Here is a 19,049-nt window from a genome sequence, read left to right on the forward strand (position 1 = left end):
CTTGATTTATTGTATATTTATCAGTATTATAATTATTAATATTTGTATCAATAATTTTTATTTACGTCTTTGGCCTTATCTACCCTTGCACTTTTTTTCCTTCAATTTGTTTCAAACGAAAGTATGATCATCACTGGCGTACAGATGGGGGAGGGGCGTGCTAGGGGTCACGGATCCCCCCATTCTCCCTACCAATGAAAAAAAAAACAATAAAGGAAAGGAAAATAAATGTCATCCTTGTCTCGCCCCCTCCATTTTTTGTTGTTGGCTCATTACGCTACTGGTGAGTTACTATAAAACTAGACTTCGGTTGTATTTTTGTTCTATTCTGTGCAAAGCGACAATATAAATATATTATAATAAATGAATATATGTATGTATCTCTCTCATTACGTCTAAACAAATAATGTTATTTTTAAAAGACAATGGTATATATACCAGCAATAATATAGTTACAAAATTCATGAAACCCAATACGCATCTCACTGAATTTATAATGCGAGCACAAAGCACGAGCTGTTATTGACATGGAAAGGGGACATTTATACGCCTTTTTTAAATTGTAAACATGAAGCATATCTCGGGGGGGGGGGTATCTCATAAAAGAAATGAGAGCACGATGCGTTAATTTAATATTTTGGATATATTTACCAGAGTTACAATTCTATATATTTATTTTTCTTTGTGTTATTTCTTTCGACAAACTGTAATTGAAGTATTGAAGAGTATATAGGCTGTTATGCCAGCTGATCATGATAGAATGTGGATTATTTTGCTGATTCATTAGATCTTAACATGTGTTCTTTAAATTGGGTAATTTGGGTACATGTTAGAAACACAGGCATTGTGCATTCAGATGCACATTGTGGAAATGAGATTCAGTATTCCTTGCAGCTAATAAAGGTTTTGAAAATGACACTACTCTCAATTACATGTATACTGTGTCCATAATTGCGAGTGTGTGAAAATAAAGGTGTTTGCAGTCATTAAAGTGTAGTTTTGGTTGGAAAACGTTAATAAAACTGTCGAGAGAGAACGTACAGTCTTCATGATTTCATTTATCTCATGTTCTGATCAGTAAATAAAATAAAAAATTATAATGACAAGAACTTGTTAAGTTTATCCTTCTATTTCAATCCCATGAATAAACAGAAATCGCGATATTCAGAAATAATAAGTCATACACCTCCTTTTTTCCTCAAGCTCACACTCACTCCCCCTCTCTCCACCTCTCTCTCTTTCCCTCCATAACCCTTTTCACAATCAATTTTTTTTTATTTCCACATAAGCAAAACGACGACGACAATGATAATGATGGTGATGATGAAGATGCTGATAATGATGCTGATGATGATAATGGAGGTACAATGATAATATAAGTACATGAACACACGTTTTCTTCTCATATAGTTCATTCTTGGAAAATACATAGGCGGCCATATACACATGAAGGTATATCATTTATAGAAGAAAATCTTGTTTGATTGATTTTTTTTTAAACTACGTGTAAAATTAAATCCCCCATCAACAACAAATTGTTACTTACATTATAACATCATAATGAATATAATTCGACTATTGGCGGACCATATTTAGATTTAGATTAAGATTTATTCATTTTCCGTTCACAAAGCACAACAAAATCAAAGTAACAATACATAGTCAAATTTAAAGTACAATATCAATCGGTATAATGCATAAGAATTAGAACGTATAAACAATGAGAACTAATGCGAACTAAAGTAACCTTGACTAATAACTATATAAAACAGAACATATGGATTTTATTTTTGGATTATTTAAAAAAATTTAATTATCCTTTTTCTATCAGTGAAGAAAACAATCATGATCAACATAAAACAAAAAAGCAACTCACTATTATATACAGTATTATCATAATCTAAAAACCTACGATGTGTATGACATGATGTGGATGTGGAGACCAGACTGAGAGCACTGTGTGTACGAGATGATATGGAAACCAGAGTGGAGGGGTGTGCCGAGAAGGTGACACGACATGTAGCCTTTCACAAGTTGGTATTTTCTTGAATATTAATTTTTACTTATACTGAATGTCTTGGTCATGTTTGTATCGCACAAAATTTGCCGACAGTAAACATTTTGCGTGACTACAGTACAGGTTTTCGACAAAATAAGGTGGGGTATACCGTTGAATTTCACCTGGAGCAAATGTCTCCACTTCGGAGCATATTTCGCCAGTCTGAGCGATTTTGACGCTAAGAATGGGGTATGTCTTATTTGTTTCTACTGTTATAACATGGAGCTATATGGTTATAATAATTACATGAAAACGCTTTTTTTTTTTTCATTTTAATCGCCAGGCACGTAATAAAACTTACACAAATGTTCCCTCCCCCCCCACCATGATCTATATGCATGTATCAGGGGCCGCGGAGCCGGGGGGCTTTAGCCCCCAATTTTCCAAAGCCGTGTACAAAAAACGTAATAATGACCATATGATTGTGATTTTTAGCATGGACAGCCCCCACTTTTGACTCAGCCCTCACTTTGAAAACCGTTCCGCGGCCCCTGTGTATGACATTTAATATATCATGCAAGCATAGTTTAAGTTTACTTTGTAAATTCATGGAGCTATATATGCTCCATGGTAAATTGACGCCTTCAGCCTGTGCTAAAATTGTTATGCGTATGAAAGTACGAATAAAAAAATAAATAAATAATTGTCGCATTATCGGAGCAATTTATGGCGGAGCAGATGTCGGCGGAGCAATTATCGGCGGAGCAATTGTCGTATAATCGGAGCAGATGTCGGCGGAGCAAATATCGGCGGAGCAATTGTCGCGGAGCAATTGTCGTATAATCGGAGCAATTTTCGGCGGAGCAAATATCGGCGGAGCAATTGTCGTATAATCGGAGCAGATGTCGGCGGAGCAATTATCGGCGGAGCAATTGTCGGCGGAGCAATTTTCGGCGGAGCAGATGTCGGCGGAGCAGATGTCGGCGGAGCAAATATCGGCGAAGCAAATATCCGCGGAGCAAGTGTCGACGGAGCACATATCGGCGGAGCAAGTGTCGACGGAGCAACTGTTGGCAGAGCAACTGTCCGGAGCAATTGTCGGCGGAGCAGTTGTCGTATTTTGCGTAGCAATTGTCGGCGGAGCAAATGTCGGCGGAGCAATTGTCATGGAACCAAATGTATACCCTCTTTTTCAGTATTTTGGAGTTTTCGACACCCTTATTATGTATGTTATGTACGTAACATGCTCAATTTTGAAAAAGAATTCCTTTTTACATGTTTTTTTTTTTTTGACACGCATGCGATTCACTCATCAATGGAAGTGCCTCCTCCCCTGATAGGATGTCAATTTTGGTTTAACAAAAATAAAATCTGTTAAGACTAACTTGAACATGGGATTGTTGGCAATGATCAATGCTCATCAAGTTTGGTCAAATTTGTCTCCTCCACGTATTTATGTCATTTAATAGTCTATGAACCTATGTCAGACAGATCACTATGCTTACATTTAAAAATTATAGCCTTTGCAAATTTCTGTACTATTTGATTTCCCTATGATTCATTTGGCAGTTTAAACTTTCAAGAGCCTATAAGCGTCTCATGAATTGAAAGTCCAAGTATGCTTGGTTTGTTCATGGGCCTTCAACCTAGTAGGTCCATGGTTTTTTTATGGAATAAAAATAAAAAAGAAATAAGAATACCAAATATGAATATGTACCTCTGACAATAAGTCTGTATATTCCTCCTCTGTTTTGATGTCTCTCGTCATCATAATAGATCTCATAAATCCCTTGGTCTGACATCTGGATAGGGTTTGGGAAGCTGATATTGGTCTGTCCATCAAATTGTGTAAGAACATCACCTCCATCTTTCCTCCATGTAATCACATTGCCATTATCATCAGGTTGGTATCGATTAGTCATTGAGATCACCACTCCTGTGTCATTCACATTGACTGTCTTCGTAAACACTCCATCACTTGGTATGAATTTAGCTGTTAACATGGTTACAAAAAATTTATAAAGATTGAAATATTGAAATAAAATTGGTCTTTATGTCATATCCTCTATCCATTATGATGCATACTTCTTCTGAGATATATAGTAGTCTTTCATGCAGTTATTTAAAGTAAATTCATTGCATTTAACTGAATTACAGCAAAAGCTTGGAACCACAGTTGATTAAGCATTACATATTTTCAAAAATGAAAAGTGATAAGCGCATATTTTACGCCATGCGCATCGATGTCACAATAAGGGAACAGGTGAGTAATCAGCTAATTGTATCAGCTGATCTCTTCTGTCATTTGCACTCTAACATCTAATCTTGATGTGTTATTTTACAGAGCTATTAGCTGAAAATAATCTATGGACCAACTTTTTAAACGCCTCTACCTCTTCAGAATACTTTAGTATTATTTAAGTATAACAAATATGACTTTGAGTTTGATTAAATGGGATAGAGATGTAGATTTTTTTATTAATATGTAGATCTTTACAAAGGATTTTGTGTTGTATAAAGTGCTGATAGTTTGAAAACCAGTACATGAACCCCCAATTTTTTTAAGTTTTCACGTCTTTAATATATATATTATATTCCTCTACAACCATGCACATTTTGGCGAAAATGATACAGGTATTGTTTAAAGGTCAAGTCCACCTCAGAAAAATGTTGATTTGAATCAATAGAGAAAAATCAGACAAGCACATTGTTGAAAATTTCATCAAAATCGGATGCAAAATAAGAAAGTTATGACATTTCAAAGTTTCGCTTATTTTTAACAAAATAGTTATATGAACGAGCCAGTTACATCCAAATGAGAGAGTTGATGATGTCACTCACTCACTATTTCTTTTGTTTTTTATTGTTTGAATTATACAATATTTCAATTTTTACGAATTTGACTATTAGGACCTCCTTGCCTAAAGCACAAAACGTTAAAATAATGGAGTTCCACGTGTTCAGGTAGGAATGAAACTACATTTCACATGACAATGATGAGAAAATAAAAATATTTCATATTTCATATAATAAAATACAAAAGAAATAGTGAGTGAGAGATGTCATCAGTTCCTCACTTGCATACTGATCGAGATATGCATATGACTGTTTTGTGAAATGAAGCGAAACTTTAAAATGCCATAACTTTCTTATTTTACATCAAATTTTGATGAAATTTTCATTGTTATGCTTGTTGAATTTTTCTCTTTTTATTGAAATCAAGTTTTTGTTGGGGTGGACTTGTCCTTTAAAGTGCAGCATTTTTTGTACTTCCTAAATTTCTAGGCATGAATGTACTATTTTCAGGTCTAAATAGGTGACCAACCAATGAACAATAAGTCACCCAAAATGACTTTTGACATTATTGAGCTTAAGAAACGTAAATCCTAAGCTTGAAAATGATATTATAACCCATAACAAACACAAACTCTACTTGATTGAATGTTTAAAAAAATGGTTAGAGCTTCAAAGAATAAGGGGAAAACAATGAAGTTTGGGGTTCACTCAAGTATGAGATATACCCCTCTTTGTGTAATTTAGGTAGAATTTTAAAGCAGTCCAAAAAGGCTATGTCAAAGAAACTCTTGAACTTTGTCTCTTATCTAACTTCAAAACTTTAAAAAAATTGACAGTTTGAAGAAGAGACATTCTTTCAGATAATATTTTTTAAGAATTTTTTTTTAAAGAACATTTCTAATTTGGCCATTTTAAGAGAACCTTCCCTGTTGCGGGTGACTTATTGTTGTTTTGGGGTGGCTGGTCACAAATATTAAAAAAATCTGTTCATGCATATTGCTCACCTTATCACCACAAACACAACTGTTTTCAATTTAAAAAAATGTCAAAAAGGTTGGACAATTGAGCTTTCATCCAGCCTAAAGTGAGAAAATCAAAGTTCAGCGCCCATGCAATGCCCTGCCCTGGGAAAATATGACTCTTGCCAGGTTATCTCAAGTTAGCTGTTTGGTTGTGAGTACTGCAAAACTTAGTCTTAAATGGCATTGAATACTGTGATCATTTCTTTATTCAGTCTTTTGAAATTATTTTTTTTGTATATAAATCTGTCAATTTTTTTTTTTTATTAAAAAAGACTTGTGGCTAGGATTTGGCAGAAGCTGCAGCGTAATTATGTAATAAAGTGGGGTGCCTCTGGCAGTCTCACCTGCATTACGTGATTCTATATATCTTTTGATATCTTGTTGAACTTTAAAATCCAACAACTTACAATTTATCAAATGATTAATTTTGATGAAATTTTTAGCATGTTGCTTAGTGAGCTATTATAGGTCTACCATTTTCAGCCTGAAGTACACAATCCATTTCACTTTTATACCTGTACTTGTAGAATTTTATTAAAAAAACATGTGATTAGGCCTAACTATGTGTGTCTCATTTTCATTACTTACATCGTCACATACAAATAGAGCTAAATGCATACAGCTTGAGAAATATATATTTCGATTAGAGCCCACTGCTTTACTGCAGGGTTATAATCAGAGCACATTCCTGTCTGGTTTGAATTCCAAAATTGTGATAACAACAGTTGCTTGAAAAGGGAAGTTTACATCAAAATCAAATTTATCTTAAATTCCAGAATTTCTAGGTCAGTAAATAACAGCATGCCTCTTACAGTCAGTCCGCAGCCCGTCCGAAAGTGCTCTATTTTATTCAGCGGTATGCATAGCCGTCCGTGGTTATGCATACGTAATGAGCTGTGAAGACGAACTTTCCGATCGGTGTTTTTTGCTCTTAGAATCGTTTATTCCTCACATAATTGGTCTTATTTTATAGATAAAACTTTGAAATTTCTGATCAGCTAAATAAAATGCACATTTAATGTATTTTGAAGACCGATATTTAGCTTAGAAAAAATGATTTTTTTTTCAAGAAATATATGTGAATAAACAGAGCGCATTTTTGCATCGAAATCACACTCGCGTCAAATTGATATTATAATCAATATAAAGCGTAGACATTCTTCTTTACGACTGAAAAAGAATTATGAAATTTCATGATGTAGCAAAGTCAGGAACAACAAAAAACCACGGCAATGTCCATCGCGAAATGATAGGAATTGTAGTAGAATTGCCGACGCGTTCTGATTGGTCAACAGCGGCGCACAGACTTACAACATTATATATAACTTAAAAAACAAGGATGTGGTACGGAAGAGATCGATGGCGAATTGCGTGAGCGCTATGTTTTAACGTGTGCAAGGACCCTGGTTCGAACCCGCCGGACTATGTTTTTTTTTTTTTTTTTTTTTTTTTTTTTTGGGGGGGGGTTGATGGGGATATGTTTATGCTTTTTCTTTAAATCATATTCCTTCATCGTTCCTACCCAGCTTTATTCTCTTTTTACTTTCATATGAAGTTCTATTTAGGCCTGTATTTATTAAATTAATTCTTACTTCTTCTTATTCACTGCTTTTGATTTTCAAGTTCTTGATTACACTTATTTGGGCAGGGGTGGGAAGGGAAGTGAGTTAAAGGTCAAGTGCACATCAACAAAAAAGTATTTGAATAAATACAGAAATTTCCTTGTTTTAACACAAAACAGTTATATACACAAAACAATGGTATGCAAATAGAGTTGATTATGTCACTCACATCAAATTACTTTATAAATTTTTGTTGCATTTTTATTATATAAATTTTAGCAAATTTGATGTAAAAAAATCTTTCTCGAATCACAATAGGTTACATTTATGGAAACTACGAATGTTAATGGAGGAATTAAAATCCCTCTCAAAATTTGTTAATGAAAATTAAAATAAAATATACATGTCATGTACATGTATCAAACAAAAATACACAAGAAATTAGAGTGCGTGTGACATAATCGGTTCTGTAATTTGCACATTGACCAAGATGAGCATATAATTGTTTTATAAAATTAGGCAAATTTCTCAATGTCAAAATAGTAATTTTTTGAATTTTGAATCATAGTTTTTATGAAATTCTCTGCAATACTTTATTTTTCTTTAAATTCAAATTAATTTTTTGGTGGGGTGGACTTCTCCTTTACTCTTTGCTTGGAATAGGGAATGCACATTAATATTTATCAATGGCAAAAAGAAGCTGCTGAAAACTGCTTATCTAATAAAAGAGAGCCAATGGAGTAAATTAGAAAGTCAAAAATGGGCCTTAGCTTTCGATCCTAGCAGAATCTTCGTCGGAGTCAAAATGACAAACATATAAAGTGGAACAACCATAATATAGACCACAAACAAGCTACAGCAACACTAGAAACAAGGAGACAAAAGGGGCATTAGTGAGTAGAGAAGACCAATCAGGTTAGTGAAGGGGATGAAAGAAAAGGAGTAGGCAGACACAAAGGGAAGTTAGTGTAAGTAAGGCCAGTAAAAGACCTCAAGCCAAGAGGGATTAAAATAATGAGGCAGGCAACATCAAACAGGATCTGGAACAAAACAGTGATAATGGGATGAAAAACAAGAGAATTAGTGAGAGGTGGGTCAAACAGGTTACAAAGAAAGGCTTAATAAACTGGTGCATAAGAGTGGGGGAAAAAAAGAAAAAGAATGGGGAACAACTGATAATGTGCAAAAGACATATAAGTATATATGATAAAGCATTAAACAAACTAAGAGAAGAAGGTAAGTGTAAATATGTATCTATAAGTGATATGTATATAAATATATCCAAAAAAGAAATGTATATGAAAAAATATATAAATACACATATGGTGTAACTGATATTGTAATCCGCTAGGTGTGACGGGAAAAAAAAATAAGACTATATAGTAAAAAAAAAAAAAAAAAGACAATATTAATAACAAATATTAATATTTATCCACGAACAAAATTGTCTAAACATATATGCAAATCAGTAATTGGACACATGCTCACTTTCCTTTCATCCAGGCCACTCCCTCACATCCACCAGGTTTACAGTCTTATAACAAAAATTATGAATTAATTATAATACCATCACACCATAGCTCCATGATCACACAACATTCATACAGTGCTTCACAACAAATATTTCACTTCTGTTCATATATGCAATAATTACTGTGGAAAACAAAAACAAGGCGTAACCACATTCAAATACCGTTTAAAAGGACAAATATATTATACCTTTCGAAAAAAAAAATGTGAACATACATGGCACTTAACCTTCAGCACATTAGATAACATATAACAGAGTTGCTTGAGAACAAAATATAATTATGGGGCATTGCAAGAAACTTATGTTCAATTGCAAATCAACTACATGTTTGTGTTTAATCAAAGGACTTACCCTTAATTTTGGAATGTGTGATTGAGTAGAAAGTTTCTTGCAATGCATTAAAAATGTTCTTTGGTTTTGAATTGTGAATTTTTATTTTTGTCAAGCTGTATTCCTGTCCAAGTCAGTATTCTTAGTCCTCCCCAAAACTGCGCTCTAATTTTTTTGTTTCCAATATCGATAAAGATCAATTTTCTGTTGTATCATTATCAGTCCAAAATTTGCAAACGAAAAAAGGGCTTTGTCCAAATCATGGTCTGACCATTATAGTACATGATGGAATCTCCCAGAATGAAGTAGCAAGCAGAGACCAGAGTCAGCAAGTATGCAGATCTGTGTGTAGAAGAGACAAAAAAGAGAGAAATAGTCTAAATTATTCAAAGTATGAATTATGTTACATGTAAGTCAATTAAGAGACTAACTAAGTACTGTCTGTGACAGCCACAATTTTTTTATTTGAACAAAATGGTTTATAAATACTACTGAGTACGGCAGTACCAGACTTTTTACTTTGACTTTAAACTGTTTATAGTCTCTAGAGTAGACTGTCTGAGCTAATCATCATTTAATTCTTAACCGCAGCCTGGGGCAAAAATCATCATGGGGCTCAACTTCGACTAATTAAGAAAAAAGGTTAACAATTTTCAACATAAATCAATAAATATCTCAATCTATAAAAACTTGATGGAATTCGGAAACCTGATAATCATTTGAATAAAACATTAGAAGGGATCTACTTATCAAGCTTCGTTTATATTAAGTCTTAATTAAAAAATAAACAAGTCCACCGTCCACAGTCACAAATATAATGCGAGCCATCTGCCATCATTACAGAAGTTTCAACGTATGGGACCAAAGGCGAAATTCTACCAACCCGCGACGAACGTAATTTTGGCATTATTTCGCGCCATCGTGGAGTGAACGAGAAGGTTACTTCCGGGTAAAACGTAAATTTCTTGATTTTTAGGGTATTATTTTCTCTAAAATAAAAATATAAGGTGAGTTTGCGTCAAGTTGGTTCTGACATATTTTGAACAGTGACTTTTCTTCTTTCTAAAAAACCCCGATCAAAACAATTTGGTTATGTAGCAAAGTCAGGAACCAAAAGTGAAATTCCGACTACAAAATCGCAGTTAAAATATTACTAAAATAAGCATCAATTAAAGAGGTAAGAATGGTAGGTTGAAAATGTAGAAATATGGAAAATTATATACCAAAATGTAGATGAAGGTCTTGAGAATAACTTACCACAATTCGTTTCGACGCAAACTGAAGTTAGCGACCAGTACAGAGCTATAACTTCAGCCCCTCCAATTCAGTGGGAAAATCAAGCCAAATTGATCGCACGTTTTCCTTCGGAGACCGCTAGAGGGCCGCTGAATAAATCTACGTGAATATGCTCATTATCGCGCGAGCTGCGGTCTGACTGCTTAAGAAAAAAAATCTTACCATCACTTCTCTGAAAAAATGTAGTGACCCTTGTTACATCTCGAGCAGCCTTAGCAGCCTCACAGTAGAAGGGACCAAATCCATCGGTATGCCAAGTATTGCCATGATCAGAGAATTTGAGCAACATTATATCTCTATCATTAGGGTGATCCGTTGCTGGTGGTGGTGATCTATTTGTTGTTATGGGTGCAGTTCGTCCAAATGACAACGAGGCATCCTCATCTGGTGCACTGCGGTAGCATTGGTACTGAACATTACTGGATGTCTCTATCACAGTATATCCAGCAGTCAGCACTGTGATATGAACCACCTCACCTGTAATATATCAAACATGATTGGGTGAACTTAAAGTTTGGTGCAAACATATTAATTTTATCAAACCGAAAAGACTTTTGCAATACATACGCCTTTCATAATAAGTTTTCAAGAGACTTCTAACAAAACCATGATTTAAATGAATTAAGCTAAGCAATTTGTACCAGTTCTGTTTACATTATCTATGTTATTTACGAAAGCCTACATTATCTTGTAATCAAACCTCAATATACTATGTTGTCCACTTTCCCGGTGGGGGGGGGGGGGCTAGTCGAATTATAAAATGATACGTATGTGCCGCACCAAAAACAAAAATCGGGGGGCTCTGGAACTAAAGTTTGGTCTTAAAATGGGGGTCTCTGGAACTGCTCTCGTATCAAGGATTGCTAAAAATGCAATGCTCTCAAATGTATAAATTCTTTTGTTTCAGAGTGTTGCATGAATATGCATGAAATTGGTCATGACGTTTCTGTGTAATGAACCAATGAGCAGCCTCCGAATCGCTCTGCAGAGCTTTCGCTATCGTTGAATTCAGTTTGCCACCGAGTATGAGTGGGCACTGTCCCTTAAAATCACAAATTTGGGGTCTCCGGAACGGGGAAAATATCATAGGAATTTAAATTGGTGACGCTCTGGAACGGAAACATACTGTAGGCTGAAAATGGAGGTCTGAATCGCGTCACATACACATATCTTACATTTATACCATGTGACCCCCTCCCCCCCCCCCCCCCCCCGGTCCAGTCCTATCTCACATTTCAATGTCAAAATTTGCATTTGCTATAAATTTCAAATATGAAATGGACAAATCTGTACAATTTCAAAAGGAAAATTTATGCATAAAAAATAAATGAATGGTATGAATTTTAGATTATGGGTAAAAACAGGGAGAGAATAGTCACTGCAGGGGTGGCATAATGCCCCCACCCCCCCCCCCCCTGGCCCCAATTAAGATCTCTGCCAGGGAACATAAAATTTAGGCCTGACTTGAAACGGATATTTCAATATTCGGATACCCGACACTGAAAACCGGACGGCGGATGGTTATCCGAAATTCTACCCTGAAATATAAAAAATCATCCATTTGCACTTATTTGAGTTATATTTAAGTTTTCAGTTATATTTAAAAATTGCACAACATTTGGTAAAGAATTAAATAAATGATATATATCCATGTGCACAATTGCATATACATATAAGTAAATTTCACTAAATTCATATATATTTGATTTTTTATCATGTTAGTATCTATGAAATCATATATTTTGCTCTACTTCACTGAATAAAGCTCCTAATATTAGGAGTGGGCTATACATGGGTCAAAAATACTTTTTTTGTCATTTTAATACGGCAACAGTTTGTATTTATAACCTTGTTCACGTACGTGCAGTCGCCGCTGGCTAACGTCAGCTTAATGGACGACGCCATATTGCCAGATTCAGGCAGATTTGGCCCGCGCCCTCTCCGGCTAACGCTCGCCTAAAGCTCGAACGCCATTCACCCATACACTAATTCCCCTTGATTACCGTTGTTAAAAACCTCTGTCAAATCTTTTCCAGCATTTTTATGAATTAGCGATTGATGTTTTTCCGTTTATCAGATATCCTTCATTGTACACATATTTTTTTCATATTTATAACATTTTTATTTTAATCACAATTTTAGTCCAAACGCGGGTCAGTTTTTGTTAACCCACGTTGTTTGTGCATGCCCACGTATAGCCTTACGCGTATTGAAAGGAATGATGTTGGGTCGAAAAACAGAATTGTTATTGTTTGTTCCTTGTTTGTTGGGGATGAAACTATGATGGCGACCAGTCACGTTTGACTGTACCGCCAAATAGTTAAGATTAATTAATTAAGGTCAAGGTGAGATATAAGAGAAATGAGCAAGGGGCATTGTGGTGGGGGAGGGGGAGAGGGAGAGAGGGGGGGGGGGGGTTACGAGGGCCGAGTGGGGATACAGTTTCATCATGCAGTACAGGGCGTCGATGAACACTTTTATTTTTTTCTCCAAAATATGGAAAGTGACAGAATAATCAGAAAAAGGTTGATTGGTTCTGATTTTGAAAAAAAAACAGAATTTATCAAGATTGCTGTTATTCTTCATGGTTATGTAGAATTTAATTTAGTTTCTCTGATAAGTATAATTCTTTCAAACAACTCAAATTTTGATTAATCGTATTTCATTTATTTCACTCTTTTCTTTCGCCTCGTTTTTTTTTCTTCCAAAAAACCAGGGAGCTGAAAAATATGAGAGCTAAAACCTAAAGATATGGGGTAGCTATGACGTTGGAGGGGGCGCAGCCTCATGCACTTGCAGATCCAAATCAATTTTCACAGGGGACACTTAGAGTAGCCCCTATTTCTTTAATATTATTTTTACAAGCAAAAAGAAGTCAATGAAGACATCAGGCCACCGACAGCTGCCTCGTCAAAGGGGGGGGGGGGGCGGTCGATTATTTTGAGTATTTTTTTTTCATTTTGTCCTCAATAAGGGGGGGGGGTTCAATTAATTCTATATACACTTCTATTGTCTTTATATATGGGGGGGGTCTGCTACTGAGCATGTTTTTAAAAGGGCTTAATAAGGGGCTTAATACAACAGAAATTGTACGATTTAATACAATAAAATGTATCATAGAGGTTAATACTAAATTAATACATAATTAATAATTGTTTTAATTGAAAATGAAAATAATAAAGGCACCCATAGATCTTAACATCTCATAAATACAGGCCTAAACCTGTATTGGAAGTTGAACAGGCATAAAGTATAAATGTTTAGCTATATAGCTGATGCTTTGATCCCGCAACCAAATAATGTTCATAAACTAGTAGATGTTATATCAGTCATGTCAGTGGCGTAACAAGTGAAAATAATTGAGGGTACTACGATATGGCGTATCAGGCAAAATTTATAAAATATGTAGTTGAAAGCAAGCGACATAAAGCATAATTTTGACTTTTGGTTACAAAAATCCAATTGAACAATTTCGCAAGATTCTCTTACCTTTTCCTTTTTTTTCTTGTTCGTGAATTGGGGGTATGAAAGACCCCACCCCCCCCCCCCCGCCCCCCCCCCCCCCATACAGCACCACTCTTTGTTGTCACTGTCTAAAATTTGATTTAAACTTTGAGAATTTGAATTTCTTATCTAAGTAATCCAAAGGGATAAGACAAAAATATTTGCAGATTACTTATTTAAAAGTATTTTTATACCTATAACTCCCCAACTCTGCTCTAGCTGCACTGCACGTTGCCTAACGGCCTTCCACCAAAGGGCCAGGCCGACTCGCCCCGTGAGCAAGTGACCGCGTTCGCGTAAGTTCACCCGAAGCCATGACTAAATTCTGACCATAAACATCACCTAACTAATCACTCTCTGACAATATTTCAAAGTATCTTTTATTACAGTCGATCCTTTGGGCCATTAAACGATAATATTTCCAATGTTATCATGACAAACAATTTTAATGAGATAGTGGCATTGTAGAAAAAACAAATTTATAAGCACGAAATGGCACCAGATAAATCATCAAACATACAGCGCAGCGTTCGGGACTGGTGAGTGGTACGGCTCTCTTGGAGTTTTCGCCCCGACGAATTCGGCGAAAACGCTACCATTGCGCCGTGCGAATGTTCAATCTGCGGCTCTCAATCAGAGACTTGAATGTCTCTTTTTGCATTATCGAAAATGTATCATAGACTTTGTTTGATTTGTTTACAAGTAAGTTGCATATCCGTCGTGATAATTAGGAAAATCCATGATGTCTTCTTCTAATTCTGTAAAAATTACCTCTTCAAAGTGCCTGTGTCAGAAAATTGCCGGAAATCGTAAAAACTTGCCTAAAATGTCTCTTTTTGAAAGTTCATCCATGGTCTGGAAAAAAATGTTATAATTTATGTAGACGTATACCGTAAACAAATACATCCTCGATCACTGAAATGAAGTGTTTGCTAAGCTTTTATATCTCAGACCGCGTTACCATGGCAACTTGGGAAAACCTTTATTTTTTACTAATAAAATTCTGGTTTTAAGGGTCATTTTAGAGACATAAAACTAACCATATTTTGAAGTATTGGGTTTAAATTTCATATAAAACTGAATTATCTATGTTTATACTTTCGTATATGAATATTCATATTTCTTGTAGAATCTTAGTTTTTGATTGGTCAATGTTTCAGTCATGGATAATAACTGAGCGTTAAAAAATCTGAAAATGCGCATTTTATCGGCAACCAACAAGCAAGATGGCGGAACACATTAAGTTGGCGCTATGCACGTACGTGTGTTATGTACAACATGAAATGACAATATTTTTGTCTTGGGTCTGTGAGAAAAGTGTGCCGGGCAAAAATCCAAAATGGCCGCCAAAACCCCCCCAAATCACAGTTTTGGCCACAACTTCTTTATTTTTTGGTCTTTTTCTCTGCTTTTGGTGTCTATTCATACATGTTTTTGGACGTAGGCAATTTGTTTTACCTGAAATTAGTACTTAAAAACCATTATTTGTAGAGTTAAAAGGTGATTTTACCTAAATTTACAAATTATCTTAAGACCGTTTTTCAGCCAAAAATTAGGTTTCATTGTCTTGTGGTTCTTGGGTATTGGACGATACGAGTTCCACAATAGCAAATAGTTTCATGCTCTATATTGCTCTTATTCCTCTTCTTTGTGTTTTATGGATATTTGCGAAATATATCTTATTAAATAAAAAAAGTGTCATTCATCCATAGGGGCTATATACAGTATAGTACAATGTATTGTACATACTGTACATGTATGTCCTTGCATTGACCACCGTCTGTAGGATAAACTATAGTGTCATAGAAATGAGCTCTTGAATTAAAATTTAAATGCCTCAGAAATTAAAGATACTGTATATTTTGTCCCTGAAATTGAAGACATGTTTCGTCAAATATGCTCATGCAAGTATGAGGCGCCGATTGTACCAATTTATATAGAACAATTATTTGTTATATAATCATTATTTATTAAATAATAACTATTATTCATATATTATTTACATTTTATTTGTAAATAATTACTATTATATAAAATAACATTTCTAATTATTTATATATAATTCCAAGTAATACTTCATTATTTGTAAATAATAATAGTTCGACATTCCATTATTTATAAATAATGATTATTTGTTTATCAATATTTATAAATAATGATTATTTGTTTTTCATTATTTATAAATAATGATTATTTGTTTTTCATTATTTATAAATAATGATTTATTGTTTTTCATTATTTATAAATAATGATTATTTGTTTTTCATTATTTATAAATAATGATTATTTGTTTTTCATTATTTATAAATAATGATTATTTGTTTTTCATTATTTATAAATAATGATTATTTGTTTTTCATTATTTATAAATAATGATTATTTGTTTTTCATTATTTATAAATAATGATTATTTGCCTTTTATTATTCATAAATAATGATTTTCGTTTTTCATTATTTTTAAATAATGACACTACATACTTCATTATTTATAAATAATTGCAATTCGTTTTTCCATTATTTATAAATAAGTTTTCTATTATTTATAAATAATAATTATTTATTAACAATGCCAGTGCACATTTCTTTATTTATAAATAATTTGTTGAGTTTACCATTATTTATGAATAGGCGCGCGTGTATTTCACCTTTTCTCTCTGATCGTAGGAACAACCCAAGGGTTCATGACATGTTGTCGCATACAGAAAAATCAAGTCATAGAAGTTGCGTGTTGTGGACACCAGAAGTGAGATCCCAGCACGCGAGACCCACTTGTTAGAAATCCACTGAAAAATGCAGTTCATGGTGCGACCTTAGTATACGGTACCTCGCAATACGTGTGAGTGGGAACAACCGGTGAATCGACGAAATGCTCTTCATCGAAATATTACGTTGGTTGGTCCCCGGAACTGTTGGGCGGATTTAGCCCGAAATCCGGATCCTTAATGGAAGTGGATCAAGTGCATATGAGCTGAGAGAGTGAGTGCATCAGGCCCTTCTACTTTCTATAGTTTTTTTGTTTTTGTTAAGTTAATTTTTCCCCAAAATGCTCGCAACGACAATACGGGGGCATGATGACCCCTAAATTTTGAAAACTTATTTTTCTATTGAAAATTATCACAAAATTCACCAAAAGTGTGCACGAAAGCCTTCATATTTCACTTTTAAAACTCCAAAAAGTGCCCAAATGACAAGCTTTGTCGCTTCGCTGTGTCGCTTTCAACTTGAGAACGAGTTTACGCGCATGTCCCCCCCCCAAAAAAAAAAAGAAATTCTGTGTACGGCCATGCTCAAAAGAGCCTGGCACATTGATTTATATATACTTTTCATTTTCATTATTTTTAGATTTTTATCTCATTATCACCATGGCCTCACGCAGAATTTTTTCAGAAGGGGTGGGAGCATGACGCGCATAAACTTTCTATAAAAAAAACCTTGAAAGCGAGACAACCACGCGACCAAGCCAAAATTACAAGCTTGGTCGCTTCGCTGTCTCGCTTTCAACTTGAGAGCGTTAAAGCGCGTCTGCCCCCACCTCCCGAAAGAAATTCTGTGAACGGCCATGCTCAAAAGAGCATGTGGCACCATTGATTTATATATACTTTTCATTATTTTTTTTCTCATTATCACTATGGCCTTGCGCAGAAATTTCCGGGGGGGGGGGGGGGGGAGCAAGCATGACGCGCTTAAACTTTCTCCAAAAAAATCTTGAAAAAGAGAAGCGACCAAGCTTGTCATTTGAGCTTGGTCGCGTCGCTGTCTCGCTTTCAAGATTTTTTTAGAAAGTTTATGCGCGTCCTGCCCCCCCCCTCCCCCCCCCCCCCCCCCCCCCGGAAAAAAATTCTGCATAAGGCCATGATGATAATGTGATAAAAATAATGAAAATGAAAAGTATATATATAAATCAATGGTGCCATATGCTCTTTTGAGCATGGCCGTTCACAGAATTTCTTTCGGGAGGTGGGGGGGGGAACATGCGCGTAAACTCGTTCTCAAGTTGAAAGCGACACAGCGAAGCGACCAAGCTTGTCATTTGGGCACTTTTTGGAGTTTTAAAAGTGAAATATGAAGGCTTTCGTGCACACTTTTGGTAAATTTTGTGAAAATTTTCAATAGAAAAATAAGTTTTCAAAAATTTAGGGGTCATCATGCCCCCGTATTGTCGTTGCGAGCATTTTGGGGAAAAATTAACTTAACAAAAACAAAAAAACAAAAAATTATAGAAAGTAGAAGGGCCTGATGCACTCACTCTCTCAGCTCATATGCACTTGATCCACTTCCATTAAGGATCCGGATTTCGGGCTAAATCCGCCCGACAGTTCTGGGGACCAACCAACGTAATATTTCGATGAAGAGCATTTCGTCGATTCACCGGTTGTTCCCACTCACACGTATTGCGAGGTACCGTATACTAAGGTCGCACCATGAACTGCATTTTTCAGTGGATTTCTAACAAGTGGGTCTCGCGTGCTGGGATCTCACTTCTGGTGTCCACAACACGCAACTTCTATGGCTTGATTTTTCTGTGCGCGACAACATGTAATGAACCCCTGGGTTGTTCCTACGATCAGAGAGAAAAGGTGAAATACACGCGCGCCTATGGGGATTGTGAACTGTAGGAAAAATCGTATAAAATTACACTTTTTGATATTTCTACGAAGACGAAGTTATAAAGAAAATGAAGAATATTACAATCAGACCATATCCCTAGAAAATTGCTTCAAGAAATGTCATTATGAAGAGGAAATGGACAAAAATTTGTGAAGAAAAATCACGAAAAAGGAAATCGCATCATGAATATTCATATCATGGGCGGTCCCACATTTGCATGTTATAGCGAGTTTTCCATTATTTATAAATAATGGTTATTTGTATATAAATAATGATTATTTGTATATAATGGCAAACTGTAAAAATTGTTTATAATAATGGGATATTGAAACAAAATTATTATTTATAAATAATGAAGTAGATATTTCATTATTTAACAAATAATCTTTATTTATAAATAA

At 35.0% G+C, this 19,049-nt stretch overlaps 1 protein-coding gene across 1 annotated transcript in view; it reads right to left on the reverse strand.

Annotated features, from left to right (window-relative positions):
- The window catches only part of LOC129271735 (receptor-type tyrosine-protein phosphatase alpha-like), an 86,278-nt gene extending 75,264 nt beyond the window's left edge, over window positions 1-11,014 (reverse strand). Inside the window, exons 1-2 of the mRNA XM_064106646.1 lie at window positions 10,699-11,014; window positions 3,717-3,992 (exon numbers count right to left, since the gene is read on the reverse strand). Of these exons, the coding sequence (XP_063962716.1) occupies window positions 3,717-3,992; window positions 10,699-10,825 (403 nt within the window). The 5' untranslated portion in view covers window positions 10,826-11,014. The remainder of the gene's footprint in view (window positions 1-3,716; window positions 3,993-10,698) is intronic.
- Between the last annotated feature and the right edge of the window lie 8,035 nt (window positions 11,015-19,049).

This window comes from Lytechinus pictus, chromosome 11, assembly GCF_037042905.1.
Source record: "Lytechinus pictus isolate F3 Inbred chromosome 11, Lp3.0, whole genome shotgun sequence".
Classification (NCBI taxonomy): Eukaryota; Metazoa; Echinodermata; class Echinoidea; order Temnopleuroida; family Toxopneustidae; genus Lytechinus; species Lytechinus pictus.